Here is a 12,684-nt window from a genome sequence, read left to right as displayed (position 1 = left end):
TCCTGCACAGCAGATCACATCAAATAAGCTGACTGGATAAAGGCAGAGGTTCAAAACACACCAAAGAACGTTTACATGAGACTGCCAACGCATCTGCAAGAGCCTAAGTATTACATTTACATAGAAGCTTACCCAACAAAGAGAACCAGTTCCTTGAAACCAAGTAACACAGACAAACATACACTTTCAAACAGACAATGATTAATAATAATTAACTGACTTTGCAACATGTGATATAAAAATTTTGGAATGCCATAGTTTCTTCATGTTTCTAGTTTTATCCTTGTGGAAAAAAAGCATGAAAATATACTGCTACAAGTTTCCCTTGACTTTCATTTTGGCATCTAATAGCTCAAGGTGGCTTACACAACAAGCATTCAAAAAATGCTTGAAAGAAAAGTACAGTCTGTCTCATATTTTGTTTTATACAATTGGCAAGCTTCATCATATTTTGATTCAAAAGCTAGTAAAATGTCCCAGACAATAAATCAAAATCACTGCTGTTCAAGCACTACCTGAATGTGTTCTACTTAATCTTTAAGTACGATTAAGCGTTAGGAAGACAGAAAACACATGGCAGACTATATTGGTCTTTTAAATACTGAATATTCAGGGCAAATGGAAAAGCTGAAAGGCCCAATCTAAACCCTACTAAGACTGCTGGAAAGGTTGCTAGTTCTACTCCTGTCTTCTACATTCAGTGTTCAAGCAGGTGTTATATCGTGCCTTCTCATCATGAAACAAATCGCATTTGTTCTAATGAGGGTAACATAGGTTATTATCATAGGAAATGAAAGGAAATACATACAGTAATACAGACGCAGTTTTTCCACAGTTAAACCCACAAAACTTTATCACAATTTCAAACAACAAACCACTGCAGTTCAGAAAAATCTTTTAAACTTACTGTGTTAGTTGAATCTTCTTGTAAAATTCTATCATATAACTGGATAGCATCATCATACCTGTTCAAAGAAATCATTCGTATTTATTTCTGGTAAGACAGAACTCCTGACCTACTGACTGTCCTTGCAATAGTTAACCCTCCTGCACTTTTTATACTGCATATATTTAAGCAAACTACCTTCATACAAAATTCTCTTGAATGAGTGCTAAATATGAACAGCAGTATTTTATGTCACCAAGTTAAAAAAATACATGGTAATTGCTTCATGGAATACTGTTTCGGCAGCAATGTATGTATTTTATACCCAATTTCTTACTCTATCTGTTCTTTCTTTCTCTGTACACAATAGGTGCAATAATCACATCCCAACTCCCTTTCACCTCTCCCAAGAAAGAGAAACCCCAAAATTTGAAAGGCCATCCAAAATAATGCCTTTTCACTTCATTACTGTAATTTAAAATTTAATGTAAGTTTCTTATTATGATTTTATGAAGGATAAGCAGCTGCATACAGCAAACTGGGGGATTCACACAACAGTCCACCCTTGACTATACCATACATCTTGGAAGAAAAGACTATACCATAAATCTTGAAGGAAAATGTTTTCCGCCATCACCACGTAGGTTTTACTAATTAATTCTGTTATTTGAAATATGCTTGAAACAGGTTACTCCAGCTGCTATAAATGCTTTCAACCTTCTGGGAAACAGATCTGTGTGTCCTGCCAGCTGTGCACATAACCCAAACTGGACAAATGAAACAACTGAAAACACATTTGACTACAGAGGTGTTATGCCATCACCACATACCTAAGGTATACTTCATGTCTTCATGTATAGTTTGACAAATATTTTTTCAGAGGTACTGCTGATTGATTTGGATGTTACACATCCCCTTCTCCCCTTGTACACTCGGTACATACTCTCACTCCCTAAGAACTGCTGGCGTTAGCACAGCTCAGCTGTCCAGTCCAGTACCAAAAGGTATGAGAACAAATGTGGAAGGAAGCAAAAAAGCAGAAGCAAGTAGATGACTGCTACAGACTAGAGCAGACGTGCAGTAAAATGTTGTATGCACACTCCCTGTTAGTTGCTACATCATCCAATGTGTTTCATAAGACTGAACATGATGGCCATAATCCCAGCTTTACAGGGTGAAGTTCCAGAACACTGGTCTTTTGATCAGCAAGTCTCTACAGGGATGTCTCAGTCTACAGGGATGTTCTTTGCTGTTTCCTCTTCATGCTGGGGAAGGCAGGATCTTATGAACTCCCAGAAGTCACTTCAAATTTAACAAGAAGCTTGATTCTTCAACTGAAAATGTGATCCCTCCAGCCTAAGTCTCCATAGGCTTCATTTATACTAAGTGGAGACAGACAGATTTCTCCAGGACATGGCCTAAAGCACCCGCAATGAGTTCCCGTTCAAGACAACCCAAAGCTGAAGCCTCTTTCTTCTCCCACTTCTGGAGAAAAATCTATGCAGACAAAACTTCAGCTTTTGTTAATGCCTCTGCTTCCCTGATATTCCAATCTCAAGGATCTAACCTGACAGAGATATTTGTCAAGAGCACTTTTGGAAAGCTGTGGCTCAACCTCAGTTCATTGCTGAAACAACACATAATGTTTGCGCAGCAGTCATCCCCCACAAAGATCAGTTCCCATGCAGTAACATCTTCACTGCAGATGTTCACATAAGGCCATACAGAATTATGATCTTCCGCACTTCTGAACAGATTTCGTGAAGGAGGTAAAATTTACTGACATTCTCTCACTGTCTTCCTACAATATACCAAATGAAGCCAGAAAGAGAGCTAGGTTTAATGGAAATTCTTCATAAATTTGTGTATTTGATAGAAAGCAAGTGTGAAATGTGAAACACCTAGCTGCCATGAGACTGCTCCTGTGGTTCTGGAGTCCAGTTATCCACTCTTTTCGACCCACACAATGGACATTTGTTGATGGCTTATATCAAATAACATTTTTAAAGTTAATTTTGCAAGGATGCAATAGGCAAAGAACATCTGCTAAACAAATAATTTTTTTTAAAAAAGCATTTAGGGGTTTACTTCTAAGTTCCAACTCCTTTATATCAAGATGGCCCAAAAAACTCCAAATCTCGCCAATTCCCTATGCAAAATGTGGCATGGAATGGGTTTGCTAGCATTCACAGGCACTGTGTTCACAGGTGAACAATAAAGGTCAACTTCAAGCCCTGAGGTCATTCCTCTTGGAAAATTCAAGTTTTAAGCTGTTCATTATTTGAATAAATCCTGTTAAACTTATTATGTTACAATCCTTCCACAGGGCATTTCAAAAAGGTCAGTCTGGCTTCGGGGTTCTGCCATTCTATTCCACGTGTTTCTTTCAGTTGTTTCTGTATCTAACTCTACAGATTTAATCCATTTTAAGTTCTACTTGATTTATCCACACTCAGAAAACAAAGAAAAGAGCTACATCTGCAGTGATTAGGAGTATAGGAGAACAATGAAGGCGAAAAAATGCTGGCACTGATCTTCATATGCCACTCTAGCTCTGTGAGATTAAATGTATACTTCTCAGACTTCGTTACAAAGGCGCCTACTGTTTAACTGTATAATCAATTCTGTTGTCGAGTAAGAGATCTTTTTAATCTATGAAAGCTGATGGGAAGATTGCAGAAATGAAACAACACAGTACATGCAAAAATGCAATAAAAATGTCTAAATGTTATCATATGATCATGCAAATCTTTAATTTCCATAAGGAAACTGCCCAACATTGCTTTGCTGTGTTTTTATAGACCCTGAATTCCTTTTCTAAGAAAGAGCAAGAACCTTTCCAGGCAGAAAGTACTTTTTAAGTTCAGCTTTTACCTTTCCATGGCTTCAAATCTCATTCCAGTTAATCGCTTAACTCTGTGGCTCCCAGGAAACTGCCGCCTTAGTTCCTGAAGACAAAACTGTACAAATAAACCCAAAAATATTGTGACTATAATTATCTACATGGAAGCTGGGTAGAGGAAAAAACAAAACAAAACAAACAAAACCACCCACAAAACAACCAAACAAGTCTTTGGCTGATGAATTCAACAATCTGAAGCTGCGTTTCTAAGTATTTGCTTTTACCAATTTTTGAAATAAGCAATAAGATGTATTGATACCTCAGAAACTGAAACTTTGTTAGAAGACTAATTCTAAAAAATACCTTCCATACAGGTCATTAGATCATCAGGCCTTCTTGGAAATAATTATTTGTCTAGAAAATTAAACTCACTTACTAAAACAATTCTGATACTATTAAAACTTGTAGTCTGCTTAGTTGCCTTGTAATAACACAAGACAGTAAAAAACCAAAATAAAGACGGTAAGAGCTTATGTGATGGTTCTTTAATAAATGGATATCTTACAATGGAACAAGCTATGCTAATACTGTGCTCTGTGTTTATTTTTAAAATAAAAATTGAAATCCAAAGAAAATGTTTGTCACTGGCTTGGGTTGAGCCTGCTGGCAAAAGAGGCATAGCTTCTAATTCCTGAAATCAATGAGACACCTGGGCTGGATAAATGAAATTCATCCCAGGCAGGTTTCTCTGGATTAGCAAAAAAGCATGTTTGGTAAGGGACTGAGTCACAACTTCCCCAGAGCAAACTAACCAAGTCATGAATGTGGCTAGATGGCATTGCAAAGCTTGTAGCTCATTCAATCTGGTGGGAGGCAGGACAGGCCCCAGGCTCTCAAAAAGACCAGTGGTTTGAATCACATTAAAAGCTTCACACAGAACCTTCCTTCTCCAGGCATTTATTTATACAACTCATCTTATAAACTTGTTCTGCAGATCTAAGGTTCTAGCAGAGGCCTATCTACATAATCTGTTCCATCTCACCACATCCACTGGTCAAAGGAAAAATACAGAAGCAAATCAGTAAAAATGAGTAGGTTCCCTCCCCGTTTCTGTAGATGAGCAGGCTGCTACAGCACAGCAAAGAGAAATATTCACACTCTCCATATTAAAAAATATAGAGAAGGGATAGAGAAAGGACAAAGTAATCAAAGAAGTAATGCTTAGCCCCAAGTAAGCACAGAATATTTTCATCACGATCTTCTTAGGTTACCACGAACCAAGATCTCAACAATGCCACTTCGCACAGCAACACTCAGGTTTAGTACAGCAACAGTTTACTGGCACTGTGGGTGATGTCTAGGTGAACTGCTGCTACACTGGACAACAAACTGTTATAAATAACTAAATGTACTTAGCAGCACGTTACATGGCATCTGAACTAATCCCTGAGTGTTCTTAAGAGACATGATAACCCACATAAAACAACCTTCTAAATTTTAAAAAGAACTTTTACAGACAATAAATCAACCTGTGACCCAGTGATCTGAGAATCCCAAAGGACAGCAATTTTCAGTATAAAAATATGCACTGCTTTTCTCCAATAACATTTTTAAATGGCAAAAATTGTAACATTTGCAGTAATACTGAACTCCACAACCTGCAGATGGACTTCTACATCTAGAAAAACTCCAGTGACAATATAAAAGAAGCCGAAGTAGCACTCAAGTGCAGGAATACTACAAGACCAGAACTGTTCACATTAGATCTGACTACATGATCATTATTTCAATGGAATACTGCAGCCACAGGGCCAAAATAACCTCCTGTAGATGAAGACAGCAGACACAAAGTGACGTGAAAAGTTCTGAGACAGTTACAAACAACTTACTGCAGAACTCTGAATACCAAAAGTGCATGAATAGGCACCACTAGCTCTGGGCTCAGCAGCACTGAATGTCCTCTTTTTAAATTTAACCTGTAATTCCCAGAATCATTTATGTTACTGAGAACTGGTTCTGCACAGTGTCAGTAATCTACTTTCAAGATTCTCTCAGAAACTCAGCAGGTAGATGGCAAATCTCATTGTACGTGAAACTTTAATTTGCAGTTAATTTACTTTGGGATTTTTTTAATCACATCAGGTTCTAATTTTAAAGGTCTGACAAAGGCAAAGAAATACAAACCTGGATTTCAGCATGTAAAACACTGGTAGTGCAAGTGCCTGGCAACAGTAGGTGATTGCACTAAAACATGCACGTGAAAGAACTAGCTGACTGCAGTAGGGGCATGAACTACACACAGTCATCTTATGCAGGACAGAGAGGGCAACAGTTATAAAAAGAGGAAAAATAAATAAAAACAAATGTCAGATAAATGACTGAAAGCCAACTCAGCCTCCTCATTTGGAGCAGATGAGACCTATCGCTCTAAGCAAAATGCATCACAGCCATCAAAAGCTCACTGCTCAAATCCAGAAGTTCCAAAGCTGTTTGTCTACTCTGGGCTACAGCTGTAGCAAAAAGCCACATATGTTGTTGACTTGTTTGAATTAACTACTTCTTTATTATAAATCAATCAAATTAAAAAAACAAAACCAAAACACAACTAAGTTTCCATTTAGCATATCCTTTCTGAGCTGCATATAAAATGCTGCGCTTCCTCATCTCAAGCAATATTCCTTATAGGGCCCAGAAACTGAAATTTAAATCCCTGCCAGGGTCAGTAAAAATAAATAGTGTTTCACAACTGATCTTTCAACACTGGGACAATTTTGTGAAAGTCCTCCTAAAAAGACCCTGAAAATAAAGACCCAAACTGTTTTAGATGTATTTCGGAACACAGAACTATATTTATTTAAACAGTAAGTCTATTTGTTTTGGTTTAAACAGACAGCTATACCACAACAGTATTTTCTGTTTGAGGAACAAAAGAAAGGGAAGTTGGGTGGGTTCATGGCAAGTTCACCGCGTTGTCCTGTATTTTCCAGTGTGCTCCGTTCTACCATATACATATGGGATGTGAGATAAACTTGTCTAGTTCTGCCTATTTTCAAACTGACCCGTTCCCAACTACATCCTCTAGTCTGACCCCTTGTATATCACAGGCCGTTAAGTTTCACCCAAATGACATCACATGCAACTCAAAGACTTTATGGGGTATTTTGCCATCTGACAGAGAACATGGCACTGGAAGAGTAATCCCCATGAAAGACCCGGACTCATCAAAATTTCTTTATTTTACTTAGAATAAGCTCAAGCTTGCTGGCTTTCAGGGCACAAGACAGAGTCATAGGGTTTTTTTCCAGTGTTTTTTGAAGGAGGGATTAAAATATTATTAAAATTTGCCTTCAAAACACACTTTTGTCTTTTTCAGTTACTGGCTTTAAAGGACTAGCTAAGCTTGGTTGGGGTTTTTGTTTGTTTCAGTATTTTTTCCTTTTTCATCTAGGGAACAGGTATTCTAAATAAACTAATTTTATCTAAATTGTTATTTGTATAGTCCAAATAAATTTGCATTCAAATTGACTAAAGCCAGAAATCCATTAATGTTATTTTTATCAAGAATCACTGAGCAATTTGGATTGCAAAGAGGCCTTCGGAGGTCACTTGCTCCAAATCGCCACTCAAAACAGTCAGCTGCCAAATGAGGGCCTTATCCCAATCCATTTCTGAGTATCCCCAGAGGAGATTCCACAGCTTCTCTGTGCCACCTGTCCCTCAGTGTTCACTAACCCCATTGTTAAAAACTTCTTTTTCATATCTAACTGGAATTTCCTTTGCCGCAGCTTACGTCTCTCGCACTAGGCTTTTGCTGCACACCTACATGTCCCCACCTTCTTTATACCTTCACATAAGTAGATATTCAAAGACAGTAAGAAAATCCCTTCTCAGCTTTCTCAAGGCTTAACAAATCCAGATCTCTCAGCCCTTCCTTACACATTAATCAGCTCGGCTCCTTATTCATCCTGAAGTCTTGCTCCAGTATGTCAATGACTTTCTCTGATGACAGTCAGCATGACATATAATATGGTACGCATGACTGGACATTTCACCTCAAAACAGTCAAAAAACCAGTATCATTTGAGAGGTTTTCAATAAACAAACACCCTCTGTAAAATATGGCAACTTCAATATTATTCTTGACATTTAGCCCACACCAGAGTAGCTGTAAATATTTTCATGGTTATTGGAAGAGACATGATCTGTCTAAACAAAAGTTACACATTAGAGAAGGTGGGTGGAGGCGGTTTCTTCCCAGCAGTGTATTTCTCCATAGATATCCTACAAGTCCGAGCTCTGGAGTTCAGAATGGCCTATAACTGTCCAAAGATCTATCTGGAAGACATACCCAGGAAGAAAACTTCAGGTTTTAGGGAAAAGTTAACTTGAAAACTTACCAATGCCAAATCATCTCGACTGCAGTCCAGGGCAGCAATCATCACCTGTTCATATATTATCCAAACTGGACACAAAAAGAGACATTAAATGCAGATAACTGATTTTTTAAGATAATGGGAAACACCTACAATGGAAATAAAGGTTAATGAATTCTGTCTGTATATTTTTTACCTCTATTCCCATGGATCACTACTGAAAGAGGGACATTTTAACAAACTGCTGGAGTTAATTAAAAAAGCATTTAAGCAATTTTATTGCTTTTAGCAACAAAGTGCCTTTTGACATCTCAAAAGACAAAAAAGCTCTAATTCTCCGCTTTTGCTAACATTATAGCTGCAGTCTTCTAAGTAGATCCCCATTACGACTTGCTCTCTGATTAGACCTGGAGAACAGACACTTCGGCTAGAAAGAAAACAAATTTGCCTTAACTGTTTCACTGCTAAAGTCTGAAATGTTTTCTTCTTCCTACAGTTAACATTTTTCTAAATCGATGACAGGCTGCATTATTTCTGTTCCAGGCTACCGAGTTCTTGAACATAAAGAATTTAACAGTGTAGCTACACAAGCTGCAGAAAAGAGAGGTTATGTTAGAGGGAAGCTCTAAAATATATGTAAGTAATATAATATAAGCAATAGTATATATAGTATATGTAAAATACATGTAATATGAAAAACGTACGTTCCATTTTTATTATATAATGTATACATTTTTGCCCAAGAATATAAAAATACATACACAGATACAGACAAAACACAGATAACATATGTCCATGATATAAATTATATATTAAAAAAGAATTCTAAACAAAAAGAGTAAAGATAATTCTATAGTTTATGACGTGGCTCTCCCCATTCAACCAAACTTTGCTACTTTGATACTCTAACCCTAGTCAGATATTAGGCAAAAGAAGAGTTGTAAGAGAATCAAGTAACCAGTCCAGAGGGATATGTTTTTCTAATGTGTACTAGGGCTTTCTTTTTCAAGCCAAAAAAAACCCCAACAAACCAAAACCAAACAACAAACAAACCAACAACAAAAAAAGTCAAAGGTCTTATCCCTCTACTTTGAAGTCTGTCTATAGTCAGACTACTGATTGCCCATAAGAAAATCCCAACTTTTCATTAAAATTATGATGTGATAATACTATCCCTACCCCTTGACTAAATATTCAGTAAATTATTTTTATTTTAAAAACTCTAGTAATGATTTAGGTTTCCCTCAGTTACAATGGACGTCTTCTGCCTGAGGAGGCAAGTTACAGAGACACCCACATAATCTACCCCACTGCATTCTTTATTTCCCCTTCTATATGCATTCTGAAATTAGCCCCTGTAATAGCCAGAGATTTTCTGAAAACACATGAAGCAAGAAGACTAACATCCAACATATACAACTCATTCACCTTCTCTGCTACCCAAGAAAGAATTAGAGGACCACTATAGGTGTTCAGGGATTTTTGTTGGTTTTAAAACTGTATACAGTTGCCATCCTGATACTACTTAAAAAAAAAAAAAAGAGATTGCAAGCGTGTAAATAAATTTCGGATACTTTTATGCATTGGCTGAGAACCTCAGAAACACTACAGCTAATTTATCTAATGAATCCTGAATGTCAGTTTGATGAAAGAATAAAATGCCTATACCTTGAAAAGAAGGACCAACTCAGCACTGACAAGAAAGGAATGTCTCAGCTCGTATTACTGAGAATGGAGTTTCAGAATGGATCTGAGCAGAAAATCAAGCTCCTCCACAATTTCTTACTAAAAGACAATTCTCATAAATTACTTGCAACATGGTAAGAAGAAAGTCAAATCAAAGTTAGTTCTCAAAGTTCTTCTAAAGCAGAGGGAACCTACCACAACTCTCTCTGCAGAGCAACGCGTCGATAGAATCAAATCCCATCTGCAGCACCTCAAACCCAATCCTGAGATTCCTCACCCGACAAGAAAGGGAGGCAAAGTGCCTTTCTGAAATGACTATGTGGATTTTAATTCCTGGAACACTGTATGAAGTTAGACATTTGAAATTAAGGTTAACTTACTAAAGCTGAACAAAGTTAATCATATGGAATATTTTAACTTTTATCAGTAAATGCAACGCACTACTGTGGGTGCTACAATCCACTTGGGACTATACAACAGCAGTTAATAAAATGAAAGAACTACCAGAGAAATGTATTAAACAATGTCTATATTAAATTATCTGAATTAAAAAAAAAAAAACAACCCAAACAAAACACCAACTGCAAGAAGAAAAAAAAGCATTTTTTGATACTCCAGAGCTTTTGAAGAACATTAAAATGAAAAACTGTAAGATTAATATGCAAACCTATATAATCTTGACAGCACTTTGTTACACCTCATTTTATTTTATGCTTATAGTACAGAATGCTATTGTATTGTGCTTCTCAACAATTCTCTTTCAGTAAGAAACGTTATATCCAAGCTTCTGTCTACCAAAATGAGTGCAAAGAAGTTAAAATCCCCTGAAAATGATTTCATGAATACTGGAAACTTAGACTTACCTTAAACAACAATATCACAAATGTAATGTTATAATAAAAACAGCACTAACATTAATTCCTGCAGTATGTATGGCTTGTATGTATTAAGGAATAGCTTTCTCTGCTATAAAAAAATACTTTTCAATTTTTGCTGCAGTGTTGAAGAAAAGCAAATCTGTCAAATGACAGCTAGATAACAGTTTCACACTAAGGTTTCATTCCATGGTCTAACTACTAACATAGTAAACCAGCAGTTCTAGTAGGTAATTTTTTCATCTGTTTTCACTGGAGCCCATATTTGGGAAAGAAAGAAAATCTAGCAATTCTGGTAGCCTCGTAGACTAAGAAAGCAATATATATATCATCAACATCAGCAAATACAGAAAGGCAACACAGATGCACAAAATAGAGTCTGAAAAGAAAAAGCAAAATCAGACAATGGAAGTTTTAAAAATAATGATTGCTTACTTACTGTCATCTCCAAGTTTAGATGCATATTCATTAATTAATTCTTCTCCAACATCCACTATCTGTTCACTATTTCGGTAGTTTTCTTCTCTCCATTTCCTCATTTTATCACGCATATCTGGGGGCAAAGGAGAGAATAAAAAATACTGAGATTTCCAGATAGTAATCGAATTTAAATTTTATTTATGGAAAACATGCATATGAAGAATGGGTTTAGAGAGCAATAGATCTAAAATAGTGCCTTCTACTTATATTAGAAAACTACTAGACAACAGATAGGTGTACCAGACCACTGAAACTGTACCACACAAACCGTGCTCACGCTCTTAACATAAGTCATTCAACTGCCAAGTTTGCACTCGCTCAGGTTAGTAACATAGGCAGTGAAAAAAAAAAGAACTTATACCTAGTTATCCAATAAATAATAAAATCTAATGGACGTTACCCATGGTTAGGGAAAATAGGCTGCGAGAGATTTCTAGCAAGTATTTTCACACTTATATTCACAAAAAACACTACCATTTCTGATCAAAGTAAATAAATATTCACTTGAAGTATTAGAAAAATTACAAGAACCCAAGCACTACTCACATTTATCATTGTTAGCAAAATGCCGTGAATTTCCACTCTAAAAAGAATCCAGACACTCCTACAGAAAGGAGCCACAAGAAAGGCAGACATGGAAGCGAAGGCTTTCTACACCTCAGAAGTGCCCAAAGGTATAAAAACTATCACTATCTGGGTAAGATAGAAAAGATGGTTTATTTCGGCATTAGGAGTTTTGTTTCAAGAGTATATTTACTATGGATCAGATCCCCGAGAGAGCAGGCATACTCAGGAAGTCAGCTAGAGAACACCACCTAACCTAAGTTTTATTTATCATCTGGATCAGGAAATTCCTAAGAATGTGATTATATATATCTATATCTACATTTATATACATCTAGAAGCTCCAAATAAAAGAACAAATTTTGAAGAAACTTAAGGAAGACCATTTTCATTACCAGAGGGTGACTTTACTAACGTGAAGGTACCACAACTGTTGCCAGTATTTTTTTTTAAACTCTACAACAGCTGGAAAAACAAACACAAGGATAGATCTAAACACTGTCAGTTTTTCTCGCACTTCAAAGGGCACAGTTAACGTAACTGACAGTCAAAATTAAGCACTAAACTTTTTCCATCTACCTGAAGTGATCTCGGATCGCTTATAAGACTGTTATTGTGCTACATTCTCTATTTTGAAATTCAACCAAAACCACCAGAGGATTACATTTCATAGGCATGGGTAAAGTTAAATGGTTCTAGACACATGATGGTCCCTGGAAATTCAAAGTTAGACAGCAAGAATGTGGGAGAACACAAACATTCACAAAAGCTGACAAGCTAAACCCATAAAAATAAATAAGCTGTCCGATTTCTACCTACTCATTTACTTGGAAATTATCAATGCCTCCATTCCAGTGTGATTCCAAATGGAATTGTGCCTGAATTATGTATAACAGAACGCACATCTACCATTCCTCACCCAAGTACAGCATTTACAGTGGTGGAAAAAAACTGCAGGACAGAGAATAGTGTATCAGC

General features: G+C 36.6%; 1 protein-coding gene across 1 annotated transcript; it reads right to left on the bottom strand.

Moving 5' to 3' along the window:
- Window positions 1-907: 907 nt before the first annotated feature.
- On the bottom strand, window positions 908-11,213 carry LOC104515568 (ER membrane protein complex subunit 2-like; the record flags this gene model as incomplete). Its single annotated transcript, XM_010159629.1, has 4 exons — window positions 11,102-11,213; window positions 8,126-8,190; window positions 3,761-3,846; window positions 908-965 (listed from the first exon to the last, which is right to left on the bottom strand). Coding segments are annotated over exons 1-4 (321 nt in total), but the record flags the coding sequence as incomplete, so codon positions are not given.
- Window positions 11,214-12,684: the final 1,471 nt, after the last annotated feature.

The sequence above is a fragment of the Eurypyga helias genome, unplaced genomic scaffold (genome assembly GCF_000690775.1).
Source record: "Eurypyga helias isolate BGI_N326 unplaced genomic scaffold, ASM69077v1 Scaffold18950, whole genome shotgun sequence".
NCBI classification, from domain to species: Eukaryota; Metazoa; Chordata; class Aves; order Eurypygiformes; family Eurypygidae; genus Eurypyga; species Eurypyga helias.
Note: the sequence above shows the minus strand (reverse complement) of the source record. Positions and strands in the feature narration are given on the sequence as shown.